Source organism: Sciurus vulgaris (assembly GCF_902686455.1).
Source record: "Sciurus vulgaris genome assembly, chromosome: 14".
Lineage (NCBI taxonomy): Eukaryota > Metazoa > Chordata > Mammalia > Rodentia > Sciuridae > Sciurus > Sciurus vulgaris.
In genome coordinates this window covers 29,032,848-29,048,586 of record NC_136475.1, presented here as the reverse complement: position 1 = coordinate 29,048,586, position 15,739 = coordinate 29,032,848, and the positions used below count along the sequence as shown (strand labels likewise).

At 49.2% G+C, this 15,739-nt stretch overlaps 1 protein-coding gene across 6 annotated transcripts in view; it reads left to right on the top strand.

Moving 5' to 3' along the window:
* The window catches only part of SFXN5 (sideroflexin 5), a 110,938-nt gene that overhangs the window by 49,769 nt on the left and 45,430 nt on the right, over window positions 1-15,739 (top strand). For all 6 annotated transcript variants that reach the window (XM_079111460.1, XM_079111459.1, XM_079111456.1 and 3 more), the window contains exons 7-9: window positions 4,669-4,722; window positions 5,730-5,786; window positions 7,314-7,379. In XM_079111460.1, coding sequence (XP_078967586.1) covers window positions 4,669-4,722; window positions 5,730-5,786; window positions 7,314-7,379 — 177 coding nt within the window. The remainder of the gene's footprint in view (window positions 1-4,668; window positions 4,723-5,729; window positions 5,787-7,313; window positions 7,380-15,739) is intronic.

The following is a 15,739-nucleotide window of genomic DNA, read 5'->3' as shown; positions in this document are numbered from 1 at the left end:
CCAAGAGCTGACCTGCAGGGGCACAAGCTGCGTGCCAGACCCTGAGCCACATTCTTCCCATGCTGTCCTCTCCTGACTGCCCAGAGAGGTGCCAAGGGTACCCCACATATAACAGATGAAGAAACAGAGACACAAACAGAGCTCAGGTCGCCTGTGTGTGGTCAGTATGGGCACCAGCGTCAGACGACCAGAACCTGAAAGTTCTGGGTCCCCAGCTGTGGATGCACCCAAGGGGAAGGTGAGAGCAAGAATACAGACAGATGTGCAGAGAAGACAGCTGCCGGGGGACTGGAGTGGCAGAGGGGACTCCAGCCATGGTATGAACTATAAATGGGAGCAAAGATAGGATGTGTGATTTGGCCAAGGTCCTGCAGCGAGATAGGGTGGAGGCTGGGTAGCAATCCTAGCTGCTGGCTCCTGTTTCCCTCTTCTTCCACTTTCCTTGGTACCGGCGCATTCTGGGCTCTCTCCACCGTCTGCGCGGCCACGCCTGCAGCGTTTCCCTCTTGGAAGAGGTGCGATCCACTGGCATTGAAGCCGGGTGGACTGGCTCCCTCTCTCTATCCATCTCTTTCTTCCTTTCCCCTGCCATGTTCTGGAAAGGGCAGCGGGAGGGAATGTGGGCAGGTTGCACCAGAGATATACATCTGAGAGCTGAAGGGAACATTTATTTTTAATGTAGACTTAAAAAGAAAAAAGGAAGTTATAAAATATCTGCTCTTGCTCCTGGGATTGTGCAGATGGTGCTGCGTTTTGCCTAATAGGGAATGGAGCTGGCATTGAATGCTGCTGGTCCCCGCCTAGATGTAAGGACCTGGAGGGCAGGATCTCTGTTCCCGGGCCTCCACCGCAAATGGCTCTCCAAGGTCCATTTGGCCAAAGGGGTTTGGTGTTCTCTGCCTTATCCTCCCTGGACTGCCTCCTGCTGATTACCCAAACCTCCTTCTCAGTCGGGCCAGTTACTGGGCTGTACCTCCTCCTCACACACAAACACACACACACATATTCACTCACCCCTCAGCTCAGTTCTACCTCTTCCTTGAGCATTTAGCCAGGGCACGCCGACCTGAACTCCTATGTGGGTGTTAGAATTGATCAGCTTTGTGCACACCCAGGTACTTCAAACCACCTTGCCATTTTCCTGCCTAGATGTCTGAACGACATCCTCATGCACTTCCATGTTTAGTCCTTGTGTTTATGGTGATTAGGGACTAGCTGTCTCTGCTCCAGCACTCCCCACTGGGAGCAGCATGGAATGTGGCACAGAGATGATGCTCTATAAATGGTCTGGAGTCATGACTGAAGCCCCTCTTCCTTTGTGCTCAGGCGGGATGAACTGGAGGAGGAGCACCCTAAAATCAGAGTCATGGTACCCAGTCACAGAGCCAGAGATTCGACTCTTTCTCCAGTTTGCTGTAAAGTTTTGGGATGATCACTGAATTTCCCCAGGCCTCAGTTTCCCCATTTGCAAAATCTGTTTTGGTTGCTCCCCGGAGTTATTATGAGGATTACAGTAAATGGCGTACAGCAAATGCTTGACAAAAACCAATCCATCTCTAAGAAAGTGTGAGGAGATTTGTTTTAACAATCAGAGGTGACAGTAAGGGCAACAGGCTCTGGTAGGACAGGTGGTCGGGTCTGTTCAACAAGATAAAATGCTCACTGGTCAAAGTGTATGTCTCTGTGTGTGTGTGTGTGTGTCTGTGTATTATATAGCCTAGATATTTATTTTGGGGCTGTGGGTTGTTCTGGACAAGACTTGCTATCACTTTTAAATATGCATGCCACATGATTAAACAAGATGAAAATGAGACACAGGAAGGAGGGGAAGATAAGAGGAAGCTAGGAATGAGCCAGGAATGCAGCGTGAGTCCACCCTTAGCAGATGTGGTTGTGGAGAGCTGGCCTAAGCTTCTCAACCATCATCAAGGAAGTTATAGTTAAAAGGCCCAGGGTCAGCAAGATTCGTGTAAACTACTTGCTCAGAAGTACAATTTCTGACCCTGAACACAGAGAGTTTTTCTCAGGAGGATTCATGTAAGGGACCCTGTGATGTGACAATATCCTGGATCATTGTTGGGTAAATGCAATGTGTTCCCTAAGGTTCAATCTTATGACTTTCCTGGTGGCCCCAGCACAGGTCAGGGGTGCAGTGGGGAATTCCAGGGGAAAAGGCTATATAGTCCACAACACATCAGGTTGCATAAACTACAGATTAAACTGAGATAAATGATGCGCTGAACTCCAAATGGTGGGCAGCACAAATTCCTCAGGCCTTCCGAGGCAGTCAGACATGTACGTACATGTGTACACCTATGTGCACACTTGTCTCCACACCTGGCAGGCTTCGTTTCCTCTCTGTGTTCTGGCTTCCTACTGAAGAAGGCCTGGGAGACTCCTCAGCCTACAGGATCCCACCCCAATAGTGGGGCAATCTCTGTTGGTGTCACACCAACCACTAGAAACCTGAGGGTAGAATTTTAAATGGAGATAGACCCTCCAAGATCAGCCCCTGCACTTTATAAGATAGAAAACTTGAACCCCAAAGGAACCCTCATCTATTAGACACCTCAGGGATGGACCTGGACCTGAAACTCGAGATCCCCTGACTTTCAGTCCAGGTTCCTAAGCTGCCTCTGAAATGAAGAATCAAATACAGGTCTTATTCTGGGAGAAAAATCTCATAAGATAACTCCTCATCGGAGCTATGGGAGGCTTTACATTATATAATTTTATTCAAGCTGATATGGGCCGATGAATATAAATGTGTGTGTTCGCTGTTTTAAAACATTTTAATGTTTAAAACATGATTTACTAATGCTGCTGAGGATGTCTAGAATTTGATTTACTGCATAGTATTGAATGTTTATACTTATTCCTTACAGAAATTCTTGTCAAAGAGCCATTTTATCTACAGGAATAATAAATAAGTCAATATGTGGATGGTTGTGCATATTTCTCCCATATGCAGCAGTACTTGGTAGATGTTATTTTGCACACAAACACTCAAAAGGTAATAATAAGGGACACCTGTAGATCCTGAAGTCCAAGGTGTGGCCAATGTCAAGATCAGGCAGTTAATCTTGACATGAATCAAAAAAAGCAGCCAGTGAGTCTAGGTCTGAGCTGCTATCTGGGCTTGGTAATAATGGATCCACACCTATGTTAACATGCTTAGACTTATGTATGTATTTTTCATTCATTCTTTCCTTCATTCATTCACCGAACAGCCATTTATTAGATATCTATTTCTAGTCAGAAGGTTAAACATGGTTTAAGTTTTTGCTTCACGGAGATTCAGAGATAACAAATTTCCTCAAATTCTATTTATAAGCCAAGAGTAGTGACACATGTCTGTAACCCCAGTGACTGGGGAGGCTGAGGCAGGGAGATTGCAAGATGGGCAACTTAGCAAGATCCAGGCTCCAAAAGATTTTTTTTTTTTCTTTTTTTAAAAAAAGGGCTAGGAACGTAGCTCAGTGGTAAAGTACGCCTGAGTTTACTCCCCAGTGTAAAAAAAAAAAAAAAAAAAATAGAATTCTATGTATAAATCACTTAAGGCTTTTGAAAGAATTTTTATTTCATCATCACAAAAATTTTATGGGGTAACTAGAGTGTGAAGGAGTTCAGGTTACCTGAGTGTCTGTAAAGATGGTCCTTTTGTTTGCTTGTTTTTATTGACCTCCTTCCTCCCATAATAATAATGTACATTCATTGTTAAAAATACTACAAAGCTGAGCACTGTGGTGGTGGTACACACCTGTAATTCCATCCACTTGAGAGGCTGAGGCAGGAGGATTGCAAGTTTGAAGCCAGTCTCAGTAATTTAGCAAGATCCTCAGCAACTAAGAGAAATCCTGTCTCAAAAAAAAAAAAAAAAAAAAAAAAAAAAAAAATTAAGAAAGAAAGAAGGACTGGAGATGTAACTCAGTGGTAAAGCACTCCTGGGTTTAATCCCTGATACTGCAAAAGTTTTTAAAATAAAGTAGTAAAATTTAAAAGACTGGGGGTGCAGCTCAGTGGTGGAACTCTTGCCTCGTGTGGGCAAGGCCCTGGATTCAATGCCTAGTACAAAAAATAAAAATAAAAAAAATTAAGAAAAATGTGAGAATAGCCAGAACTCTGGAGAAACCCACCATTATGGTTATGTTTTGCTATACTTTTTCATGCTTGGAGATATTTGTGTGTTTGTGTGTATGGCTATAACTAAGAAGTTTTTCTTTACATAAATCAGATTATGCTATAACATAATTCAGCTACTTGATTTTTTTTTCATCTCTTGCCATCCCTCTGTGGGTATCAGTTTGTATGAACACATCAAACCACATCAGTTTGTACAGATGTAGCTCACTTTTGTTTGTGGCTGTGTACGTTTTTCTTTCTTATTTGTGTGTGTGTGTTTGTGTGTGTATGTGTGGGTGTGTGTGTTGGGCCCAGGGGTGCTCTACCAATAAGCTATATCACCAGCCCTTTATATTTTTTATTTTGAGACAAATTCTCACTAAGTTGCCCAGGCTGGCCTTGAACTTGCAATCCTGCTACCTTAGCCTCCTGAGCCACTGGGATTATGGGTGTGTGCCATCACACCTAGCTGTATACTTTTACTTTGCAAAGGTGTGAGGGATGTCTTTTGCCTTCTTCAACCTTTCTTCTTTCTCTTTGTCATAGGTGGTGGGTCTTCTCTTGCCCAACCAAACACTGGCCTCCACTGTCTTCTGGCAGGTAAGAGTCTGCAGACAGCACGCTCCTGAAGGAAGGGCCCAGATAAGCGCTGGTCAGGAATTCCCTTCTTTGGGCTCTCCTGTTCTAAGCCTCTGGGGTAGTCACCCCCCGTCCTACTCCCCCAAGCCCAGAAACCACTGGAGGAAATCCTAAGACACTGGCCCAGCTGAGCAGGCCCCTGTCAGGAGTCATCAGGACGCTGGCCTTTATGTGTCACATGAGCCTTTGGACAGAGGTGATGAAGGGGCTGTGGTACAGGCTTGAACCACAATGACTTGGTGGCTGCCCACTCTGCTCCTTGGCTGCTTGTCCCATGGCCAATGATCTGAGGCCTATAGCAGCATTTGGACATCAGTCTCACCCAAATCTCTAGGGGAAGGTTCCGCCACCTGAGGAAGTGAAGTGCATCGCACAGCCTGGTCTCTGCCCTCAGAGACGGCGCGCTGCAGTTCTCTGAAAACAGCCGAGGACGTCTGCGTGTGTGTCGGGAAGAGGAAAACCTTTCCAGGAAGGAAAACCTGTCCGACTTCTGAGAGAAAGTGTCAGAGAGTCTTCCCTGAAAAAAACTGCTAGGGGCCTCTGACCTGGGTGCTGGAGGCAGTGCAGAGCACTGGGCTGGGAGATTTTGGAAAGGTGCAGGGCTGTCAATCATTCCATCTTCTGTCCAGCAAGTATTATAATAAGGATGACATGGCAAAGACAATAGGGCTCTTTGGGGCAGTGAATACTAGAATTTTAGGAGAGGGGACAGTCTCTTGGGTTGGAGTACTGGGGTGGGCAGTACTGCATCCTGATTTTCCAGAAACTTTGGGGTTTTCTGAGGTTTAAGACTTTGATACTAAAACCACTACAGTTCCAGGCAAATCAGGACAATTTGTTATACTAACCAGGGGGATGGAGGAGAATATCCTGTGTCCTTCTGGGGACATGTGGCCTACAGAGGCCCAGGCCTGGCTTCCAGGAAGATGACCACGCCTTCCCTCACTTCTTTCCCTGTTGCCTTTCAGTGGCTGAACCAGAGCCACAATGCCTGTGTCAACTATGCAAACCGCAATGCTACCAAGGTGAGTGTCACTGCCCTCTGCTCAGTGGTGGGTTCAGCTGGGGTGACCCTGTGGTCCTCCCTATAGTGTGACATGCTGCCATCATTGGTATTAAGCATTGCCCTCCTGTAGGCACCCTATTTAAGCTGCCAGCTCTGCAGGCAGGGGTGGAGCACCCGGACCTTACTTGTCTAGGGCCAGCAGCAGTCTCCAGGCAGGATCAACTGGGGAGGGGTGTGTGCATGAAGGGATTCAGAAAGCTGTGAAAGGGGAGTGTGATGGGGGCCATGCAAGGGAGGAATTCTTTTTTCTTTTTAAAATAATTTCATTGATGCATTATGATTATACATAGTAGTGGGATTCATTGTGAAATATTTGTACATGCATATAACATCATTTGATCAATTTCATTCCTCCATGCAAGGGGTAAATTCTGCTGAATTCAGAATTCCTCTTGTGCATCTCTTACTCAGATACTGGATCCTGATGGCATCAGCCCCTTGGGGACTGAATTCCCCTACAGTTTCCTCCAACCTTCCCTGGAAACTGCCTCAGTGACCCTGGTCCCCAGACTGCTGGGCACAAAATCAAAGGACCGCTCTTGAGGGTGGGGGTCTGAGAGGACTGATTCCTCCTCCCCATAGTCCCCTGCACTCCTGAGATAAGCCCATGGTGGATGCCTGATCACCCTTCTATTGTCTCAGGGCTGCTGAGACCTGCTTCCCTGGCAAGGTCACCACCCCTCCTGTCAATTCACCACTTCAATCCAAAGGCAAAGGGAGGAGAGGAAGAATCTAGATCCTCTGTTGGGGGTTGTCAGTTTGGGTAGGGGAGGGTCTTGGCATTTTTTAACCTTGGGGGAGGCGTTAGAAGTTGTCTTGGGCAGTAGGAACTTGGGGGTCCTGAGACTCAGGATGCCATCTCCACATATCTAAACCTCACATCCAGTCTCTTACAGGTTTCACGGGGCACATCTCCACTTGCTTGGCTCTGGTTTGCCTTAAACCAAGCATCTCCCAAAACTGCAATTGCATGATCCAGACCTTAGCATTTTTTAAAATTTTCTCTGTTGGAACTCGAACTCTTTTTTTTAATAGACATATTGCGAACTAGCCCGTGTGGATATGGAAGTCCAGTTTCTCCGGGGCTGAAAGTCAGCTAGACTTCTGCAGATAGCCGTGGATGATGGACAGTGCTCCAAGTGCCCCTCCTGACACGTAGCTTTCCTCACCTGGAGACTGCTCGCCCTGCCATAAATGACCCATTTGGGCCCTTACTGTCCTCCACCTCTAGCCAGCAATGTCTGCCTAGAATCTTAGTAGAAGAGAGGAGAAGCAAAACAGGCCTTTTGGCTTCGTTGTATTCCAACTTTTGGAACCAAGTTGTGGGAGGCCTGGGTCCCAATGGCTTCCCAAGGTACCTCTTCCTCCTCACCAGATCTTCCAGACTGCTAGACTGGCATACTTCTTGCTGGCTGGCACTGTTTGCCGGGGTGGAGCATGAAGCTTTGGGCACACAGTGGGCCTGCAATTCTGCCTTTTCTTCCAGCCCTCACCGGCATCCAAGTTCATCCAGGGCTACCTGGGAGCTGTCGTCAGTGCTGTCTCCATTGCTGTGAGTAATGCCTTACCCCGCCCGGACAGGGTCTGGGAGGGGAACAGTGAAGGAGGCTTTCTAGGCAGAGAAGTGTCTGATAGTGAGATGTACGTGTTGGTGCTCCGTGTTTGGAGAAAAGAGGACAGGGGAGGAGGAGCAGTGGATGACCAGGGCAAGACATCTGTCCTTTGAGGGGCCTGCACCACACTCTTCCTGGAGAAGCTGGTCTTCACGCTGCCCGTGGAAGGCTGGCCCATCAGCCAGTTCCTCTCTGCCCTTTACCTGAGCTCTGGGGCACTGTTGTTCCCTCTCTGTGGCCTTGGTTGTGTGGTCACATATCCAGCTTCTCCTGAAGGCCTCAAGACAATGGTAATTAGGCTTACTTTGGATTTTTTTTTTTTTGGGGGGGGGTTGTACTGGGGATTGAATTCAGGAGCACTGGACCACTGAGCCACATCCCCAGCCCTATTTTGTATTTTATTTAGAGACAGGGTCTCATTGAGTTGCTTAGTGCCTCTCCATTGCTGAGGTTGGCTTTGAACTCTCAATCCTTCTCCCTCAGTCTCCTGAGCCTCTGGGATTATAGGCGTGAGCCTCACTTTGAATCTTTATAGGACTTTAAGAATAGAGCAGCTACTCATTATGAAGTTTGTAGGTTTGCATCAGTGGATGATGGGTCCCTGTTCCCAGATGAGGGCAGAGGGTAGGCAACAGAGCAAGGGGTCTGGACCAAGCCAGAGAGGAGGTTCAGGATCTTGGACAAGGCTCCCAGGATCTTGTCTACCCTTGTCCCACCCTTGGTTCCCACCTCTGTGCCTCTATCTGGTACTCTCTTGATCCCATTGGGGTGGCCTCCAGAAGCCAATTCCAGAGGGCAAAGTGTCCCATTACAACTCTGTCATTACATTCATTTCATAATGATACATGTAACTGGAAAGAAAAAAATAATTAGAAAATGCTAATAAAAGCATATCTGCATATAATGGAAAAATGCAGATACAATAGTCTTTTGGTAAAACCCCCTTTCCTTATCTTCCCTGGGTCATTAAATAAACATGATAATTACTCACGACTATGGAATGACCTGTGGTATCAGACACCATACTGTCACTGATCTAAAGTAGAGATTTGGGGCTGTCCTGAAATGACCTCATTTATTTCACTCCCACGTAAACCAACTCATCTCCAAATGGCTGTTAAGTGGGGCATCCCATCTCATGACCAAGATCTCTTTCCTTCTCTAAATCTTTATGTCTTACTGCCAGCGAGAAGCCACATGTTGCCAAACATATTTAGTTGGCTCTCCAAGCAACGACCAATGCTTGCCGGTGGGCCTACAACAGCATGGGAGGGACTTCATTTAGGAGTCGGACAAAGTGGAGGTTCTTGACTCTAGTGCTTGCTGGGTTGAGTCTAGGAGCTGTCCCAAGAAAGGGAATGGCCTTGTTCTCCCCTTTGTCACTTCCTTGTTCCTTAAGATGAAAGAAGCTTAGCAGCTTGAAAACCCCCTTCTTTTTGAGGATATGTACAGGTGAGGTGGGCAGGAGTGGGCAGGAGGTCGCACAGGGAAGGTTATTGAGTGGCCCTGAGGGGAAGGGCTTGAGGCATGAAGATCATTGTCCTGGCGGTACTTCCTCCCCCTGCAGCCCTGGAGCTCAGGAATAGGAATTTACCTTCTTCTGAGAGCTCTGGACTCTCTACGTTCCTAGTCTTCAAAGGACCACCAGCCATTTCAACCCACCCACTTTCCAGGACCAAAGCTAGCCCAGATTGGTGGGTGTTCTAAAGACTGGGCCCAGCAGAGTTACCGGGCCCTGGAGCTAAGGTCTCACTTGGTGGGGTATGAGGGCCTCAACTGGGCTGTGTGATATGGAGGACACCTGGTCCCTCTTCTCTGCCTGACCCTGGAGCCCCTTGGAGGAGGCTTTCCCTGACTATCCAACCTATACCACTCTTACCCTGGGCCAAGTCTCAGAAACTTCTTCCCACACTCTCAATTATATCCCTTGTCCCTGTCCTCTCATTGTTCTACAGCCTGACTCTTGTCCCCCTGAGGGATTACAAGTTAACCAGGGACAGGCACCATGTCTCCTCCCCTTCAGAAGGGAGCAGAGAGCCTTTCTCCATAAATACCTATTAATTAGGCTTCTGATTGATTGCTGGCCTCGGGAGGCCCCTGTTCTCGCCCATGAGCTTTGGCGGTGGTGGCGTCCCTTCACCTGATGTCTTCATACAGTGAGGACTAACTTCAGCAGATGGAGTAGAGTTTCTGACTTGGAAAATCTGCAGCTTGCTTGCTTTTCTTTTGTGTGTGTAAATCACAAAACCTCCAAAGAAAGAGGCTTTATTTTATTTTCCTTTCCCTTGTTCTCTGGAACCCTAGGCCCCATGGCCTCATTAACTGATCTCTGCTTCAATTAGTGACAAATCCCCTCCCAGGGCGAGCCTGTTAGGGGGAGATGACCTGCAAACAAGTGTCACGGCCCCAGTGGTTGGCCCCGCTCTGGCATTAATTAAAACGAGTCCCCACATGCAGGCCGCCTGGATGGGGGCTGACAGACCGAGAGCAGGTCTCAGAGATGAAGGTGAACTGGGGTGGAGCCAGCCTCCTCTATGGACCCCACATCGCCTTCTACCCTTCCAAGAAGAGCCCGAGGCTTGGCCAGCAACCCCCCCTTGAATTAGGGATCTCTAGTTTTCATGTCCCCAAATGAAGTCTCATGCTAGTTCCAGGACCACCAGGGTTAGGAGCTTGCAGTGAACCTCCTAAATAGATTTGGCAATGTCTGGCTTCTTGCTTGAGAATAAAAAAGAAATTCCATCTTAGGTTATTTTTGAAATCTAACAGTTTGCCGTCTTTTAACAAAGGAAGCCTCTCAGTCCTCATTGTGTTTTTGCTGGGAGTTTGTGCAGAATGCTTATGTGGTGGCCCTCACTGGCTCCTCGAGGGCGAGAGAGGAGGTGGGACCCACTCGCTGACTCCCTTCAGGGGCTGAATCTATGCTGGAAACTTCACAGGGGCTGGGCTGCAGCTGGGGCCTGCTGAGAGGGGACACAGCGCACCGTGATAAGAGTCGGAATCATGGTAAAGCTGGCCTCAGGGGGCAGTGGAACCTGGAGGAGTGCCTAATTCACAGTCATGGGGCTCACTCAGGACAGACCGAGGGAGCCGGGGGAGGCAAGGCTGGGTGTCCCAGAGGGAGCACTCAGCACGTGCAGGAGCATGCAGGAGAAGGAGCTACAGATTCTGGACACTGTCCGGAAACAAGTGTGGCTACCGCGTAGGGAGCCGCCGTGAGGAGGTGTGGTACGCCATGGCAGGGGCCAGGGCTGGAAGCGCTGCAAGTGCCATGCTCAGCAGCTGGGAGGACCACACCAGGAATCTGGCCCTGGCTCAGGGATCTGGCATTGCAGGCACTTGGGCAGAAGCAGGCTGGAGGAGAAGTCATGAGAAGTTGGTAGGCCCAGCACAAAGACCACTCATGGACACGGGGTCCCGGAGGAGGGTGGACTTGGAGCAGAGGAGGAAGGCTCAGGGTGAAGTCCTTCGTGACTGGCCAGGGGCCTGTCAGTGGAGCCAGATGATGAGAGATGCTCCGTGCCCATTCCCTGAACCCTTGTCCTTCAGCTAGGACTTGCTGGCAGAGCTCTTTCCCCCTGGAGAATTGCTGACCTCCATGCCTGAAGGTTCTGGGCCCTGGGGTGTTCTTTCTGTATAGGAAATGGTGGTTATTTCCCTAAACTACGAGAAACTGGAGTATAGGGAGGGGCCTGGAGACCCCTGTGAGCCCATATCCCTTACCAGTTGCTCACTAGCAACTCCATGTCCCCTTGATGATCAGACTGGCAAATGATCATAACAGTCACGAAAGCTGATACTATTGGAGTGCCAACACTGTGCCAGACACTACTTCATTGTTCATCCCATTTTATAGATGAGGAAACAGAGACACGGGATGATGTCAGCAGCAGAGCCCACCCAGGCTTACCCACACACTCTTCTGCTGACACAGAGACCCCTTTTTCTTCTTGCCATTGCTGTGGCATGAGGAGGTGAGAAAAGCCACACAGTGTTTTAGCTTTCAGATTGGAGAAACTGTGACCATGTTCTGGGTAGCAGGTCCCTCCTTAGGTCCCTGGGGAGCAATGAGGACTGGAGGAAATTTTTTGAGATTCTTTGTGTCCTCTGCCCACCTTTACACTTGATTCCTGGGCTTCTGTTTTCTGTCCAAAGTTGAGTCAGTTGCATGTGTTTGATCTCGGTCTGGACCATTCCCTGTCTTCTGCAATATAGGGCCGGTCTGACTCTGTGGTGGAGGGTGACCCCAGGCCCTTCTCTTCTTTTGGGGGTCTGAGGGAGGTGGGAGGGCTACCCCTGAGCATCTGGACTAGACTCTTGTCTTGCTTCTTTTGCTATGAGCAGCTTCTGGGTTGAAGGGGCTATTTCATGGACCCTGTAGCAGAGTCTGAAGTGTTCTGGAAGCCTGCAGATGGTGATGCTGGCAGGGGCAAGTCAGACATGAAAAGCAGCCCTGCATCTATTCTGGGGAGGACATGTTGCTGTCCCCTCCTACATGGAAGGATCTGATGTAATTGATTTCCCCCTGGGTGGCACACTGGTTCCGGTGGACAGTTCAGTGGTGGGGTTGGCCATTATTGCTAGCAAACAAGCTACTCAGCCACAGTGGAGCTTAGTGTAACTTTAACCTGTGCAGAACTCTGTCCCAGCTTCTGTGGACACTTTGCACTTGAGCCCACTGCTGAGTCACAAGCTAGTTGGGGATGGAGGACAGTTGACCTCCATGAAGGGTCATTGGTCCACTTGATTGAGTTTATTTATTCTACAAAGCATGCCCTCTGGTGGGTATTTTTGGTACTTCAGTGATTGCTTTCCAGGCCCCAGCCCTTGCCCTGCAGGACCCACATAAACCTGTGACCATTAGGGTCTATTTTTATCCATCACCCAAGAGTGGACCTAAATTCTGGTGTTATGCCATCTCTCCTGTCAGGCATGCCTCCCCCTCCACTGTTCTTCAGGGCCACTTGGAACCCATGGCAGGATGAATAGAGTCCAGAGCCAGCTGCAAGCTCCTCCAAGTACCCTGAAGACTACCTGGCATTTCATGCCTCTGAACCTCTACAGAGACCCCTTCTTTTCCTGCCTGGCTGCTTCCTGCAGGGCTCAATCAGGCATTCGTTTTCTCTAAAGCCTTTGTGGTCCAGCCCACCCCTATGTCCCCCACTCCTGGCAGAGTGGGTGAGATGATCTTCTGGGGCGGGCTCGTAGACCCAGTGTGCTGGGTCTGGGACCAGGCAGTGCTCAGCATTTGCTAAGATGGACAGTAGTGTCTCCCAAGACAAGTCCCTTTTATGGATTTTTTTCCCCTCTGCCTTAGAAATCATTCAGTTGCTTTGTTCTAGAAGCATTTATTAAGCTTCTACTCATCATCATGTACTGGGAATTCAGTGAGGAATAGGAGAGACACAGCCTTGTGGTCTAGTACCTAAGGTCTATTGGGAGAGATGGAACTTTAGTAAAGAGTCCACAGAAAAAATTATTTCTGTGCTCTTCCATTTCAAAAATCAGATATGTGTATTATTTTGATTCAGAAAATTTTAAGGTGTACAAATATGTACTTAGAGATTGTGATAGGCACAAGGAATAAAAAGTTTCAGGGTCTTGGAGAAACTATCAAAAGGATACCCTGAGCTACAAGGAGGCCAGACGTTTTGACTAAAAGTGAGGAGGCCACAGAGAAACGGTGCCCGGGGTGGCAGTTGGCTCATGGGAGGAGCGGGGAGATGGCCAGGTGGCTGAAAGCCTTTAAGCAAGGCCATGTCAACTTTCAGAAGACCATCCTGGCTGCTGTGGAGAGTCAAGGGGAGGAGCGGCAGTGGAAGCAGGAAGCCTGGTAGGGAGGCTGGGGCAGTCGTACAGGGACTCTTCCCATCTCCTGGGAATCTGCTCTTGCTACGAAAATGACCGGTCTTACGTGGCACACAAACATCAAAGCATCTCTCCTTGAGAAGGACAATTGGAAAGCAAATAACTCATGGTTAAGAGGAGTGAAATTTAGAACTAGCAGGCCCCACATGGATGGGCGAGACCTATGAGTCATATGTATATATCTGAGAGCAGGCCAGGTCACGCAAGCCAAAGGCAGGGTCTGGGGACAAGTGCAGTGGGGAGGAGGAGACCTGGGCAGGTGCAGAGCTGGGAGTTCTTAGGACTTAGTGTGGTCACCCTGCCCACCCACCAGTGAAGGGCCAGGGAGAGGGAAGGTGTGAACACAGAGGCGGCAAGTGACTCCGGACCCTCACTCCTCTGGTCCCCAGTCCAGGCCTTACTGCTCCAGCACCTCGGACAGCAACAGCCTGGGCAGGAACCCAGGGAGGGCTGCAAATGGGGGGTGGGAAGCCCGTCTGTTCTGGTTCTTCAGGGCCCTTTGGCCTGGAACATTTGGTGGATCCCATTAAAATTAAAAAGCCAAGTGGCTGGGGGCTTGGAATGCCAGCTCGTTTTCCCTGGCATGGTGGGTCCTGTTTAAGGGAACCAGCTGGCATTAATGGCACACAACTCATCATGAACAGCAGCTAGCGATCAGAAAAATCAGAGCTAATAATCAGGTTCGGGAAAGATAATGAGATATGGAACAATCACTGCTGAGGGTCCCCCAGGGTCTGTTTTAACAGCCTCCAAATAAGCTACAAAATAGAAATTAACCAAACAGGGGCTCCATTTGGGCAGAGGGGAAAACAAACAAGGTACAGATTTGCACAAGAACTCCTCCTGTGGCCAAGCACGAGCCTAGGACCCATGGGGCGTTACCAATGGCCTGAAGGAGGAAGGGACCTTCTCTGGCCACGTCTCTCCAAGCTCTGACTGTCAGGCCAACACAGTTGACAGGAAGCCAGAGAAGAGGGAAGACCAGCTTTTGACAGCTCAGGGGAGGGAAGGCCCAAAGACACCTGGAACCAGAGTCTTGTTTTCTCTCTTTCTCTCTCTCTCTCTCTTTTTTTTTTTCTTCTTTTCCTAGCTCTGGCCTCCCACCTGGGGTGGGAGAAATGGGCTGGTCACCTTTTCTGACTATGGCAGTCCCAGCCAATGGGAAGAATAGCCAGCAGAGAGAGGACAGTTTCAGGGCAGCCCAGAAAAGGCAGAGTGTTTGCCATAAGTACTGACCTCTTCCTCCTTACCATCCTGCTACACTCCAGCCCTGCCCCGCTGCCCCCGTGGGGAAGGATCTGAAAAGTTCCAAGCCTGCTTGCTGCCTTCCCAAATGGCTCCTGCTCCCCCTCTCTGACAATTCCTTATCTCTCCAAGTGAATGTGCTGGCCTTTGAACCCAGGCCTTCTGACTCCTAGCTGCTGGAGCAGAAGTGTTTCAAAGGATCTGGATCTCAACCCCAAGCTGGCCTTGGTCAGGGGGTCTCTTGCTATGCAAACAGTCAGTTTTAAATGGACATCAAAGACAACAAAGCATCACTCCTGGGAAACAATTGAAAAGTAAATAGCACAGGGGTTAAGAACAGTCTTGGAACTAACTAGACCCTGGGTTCCATCCTGGCTTCACCAGCCTGGTCATAGCTGTCTGTCCTTGGCAAAATTACATAACCTTTCAGACCCTGCCTCTTACCTGTGAAAAGGGGCAACATGGCCTCTCCAAAAGCCTGTGGTGGGGCTTTCCTTAAGACACTGTGTGTGAATGTGTGCTGAGTAGCACGTGGGCAGTCTTCTCCCAGTCCCCTTCCTCCTCCTCCTCCTCCTCATCATCACTAATGCCTGTCTGTGTCCTCTGGTTCCTCCATGTTTTTCCTGTCTACAATTTTTTTTGGGGGGGGTAAGAGAGGCTATTTGGGGTGTACTGGGGATTGAACTCAGGGGCACTCGACCACTGAGCCATATCCCAGCCCTATTTTATATTTATTTAGAGACAGGGTCTCACTGAGTTGCCTAGTGCCTTGCTTTTGCTGAGGCTGGTTTTGAACTCCTGATTGCCTCAACCTCCCCAGCCATGGGGATTACAGGTGTGTGCCACTGTGCCCGGCAATCAATAGGCTATTTTTTAATTCCTCCATGCCAAGAGCTGGGGAGACCTAGACTTGGTGAGGCCATCTGTGTGGCAGCAGGGCCAGTGTGGGCTGGCAGTGCCCCAGCCTTGCCCTGCTGTGTCTAAGCTTCCAGGTCTCCTGCCTCCCAGCCTTACCTTAAATCGGCAGGGAGGACAAGGAGTGGATTCTGAATGTCATCATGAGACAGAACAAAGGCTGGGCACCCGATAGCCCAAGGTGTGTGTGTTGGGTGCACTTTGGCCCCATGGGGCTCTGGGCTGCCCAGCACTTGGCAGACTGGCACACTCAGGCCAGCTGTTTCTTGCC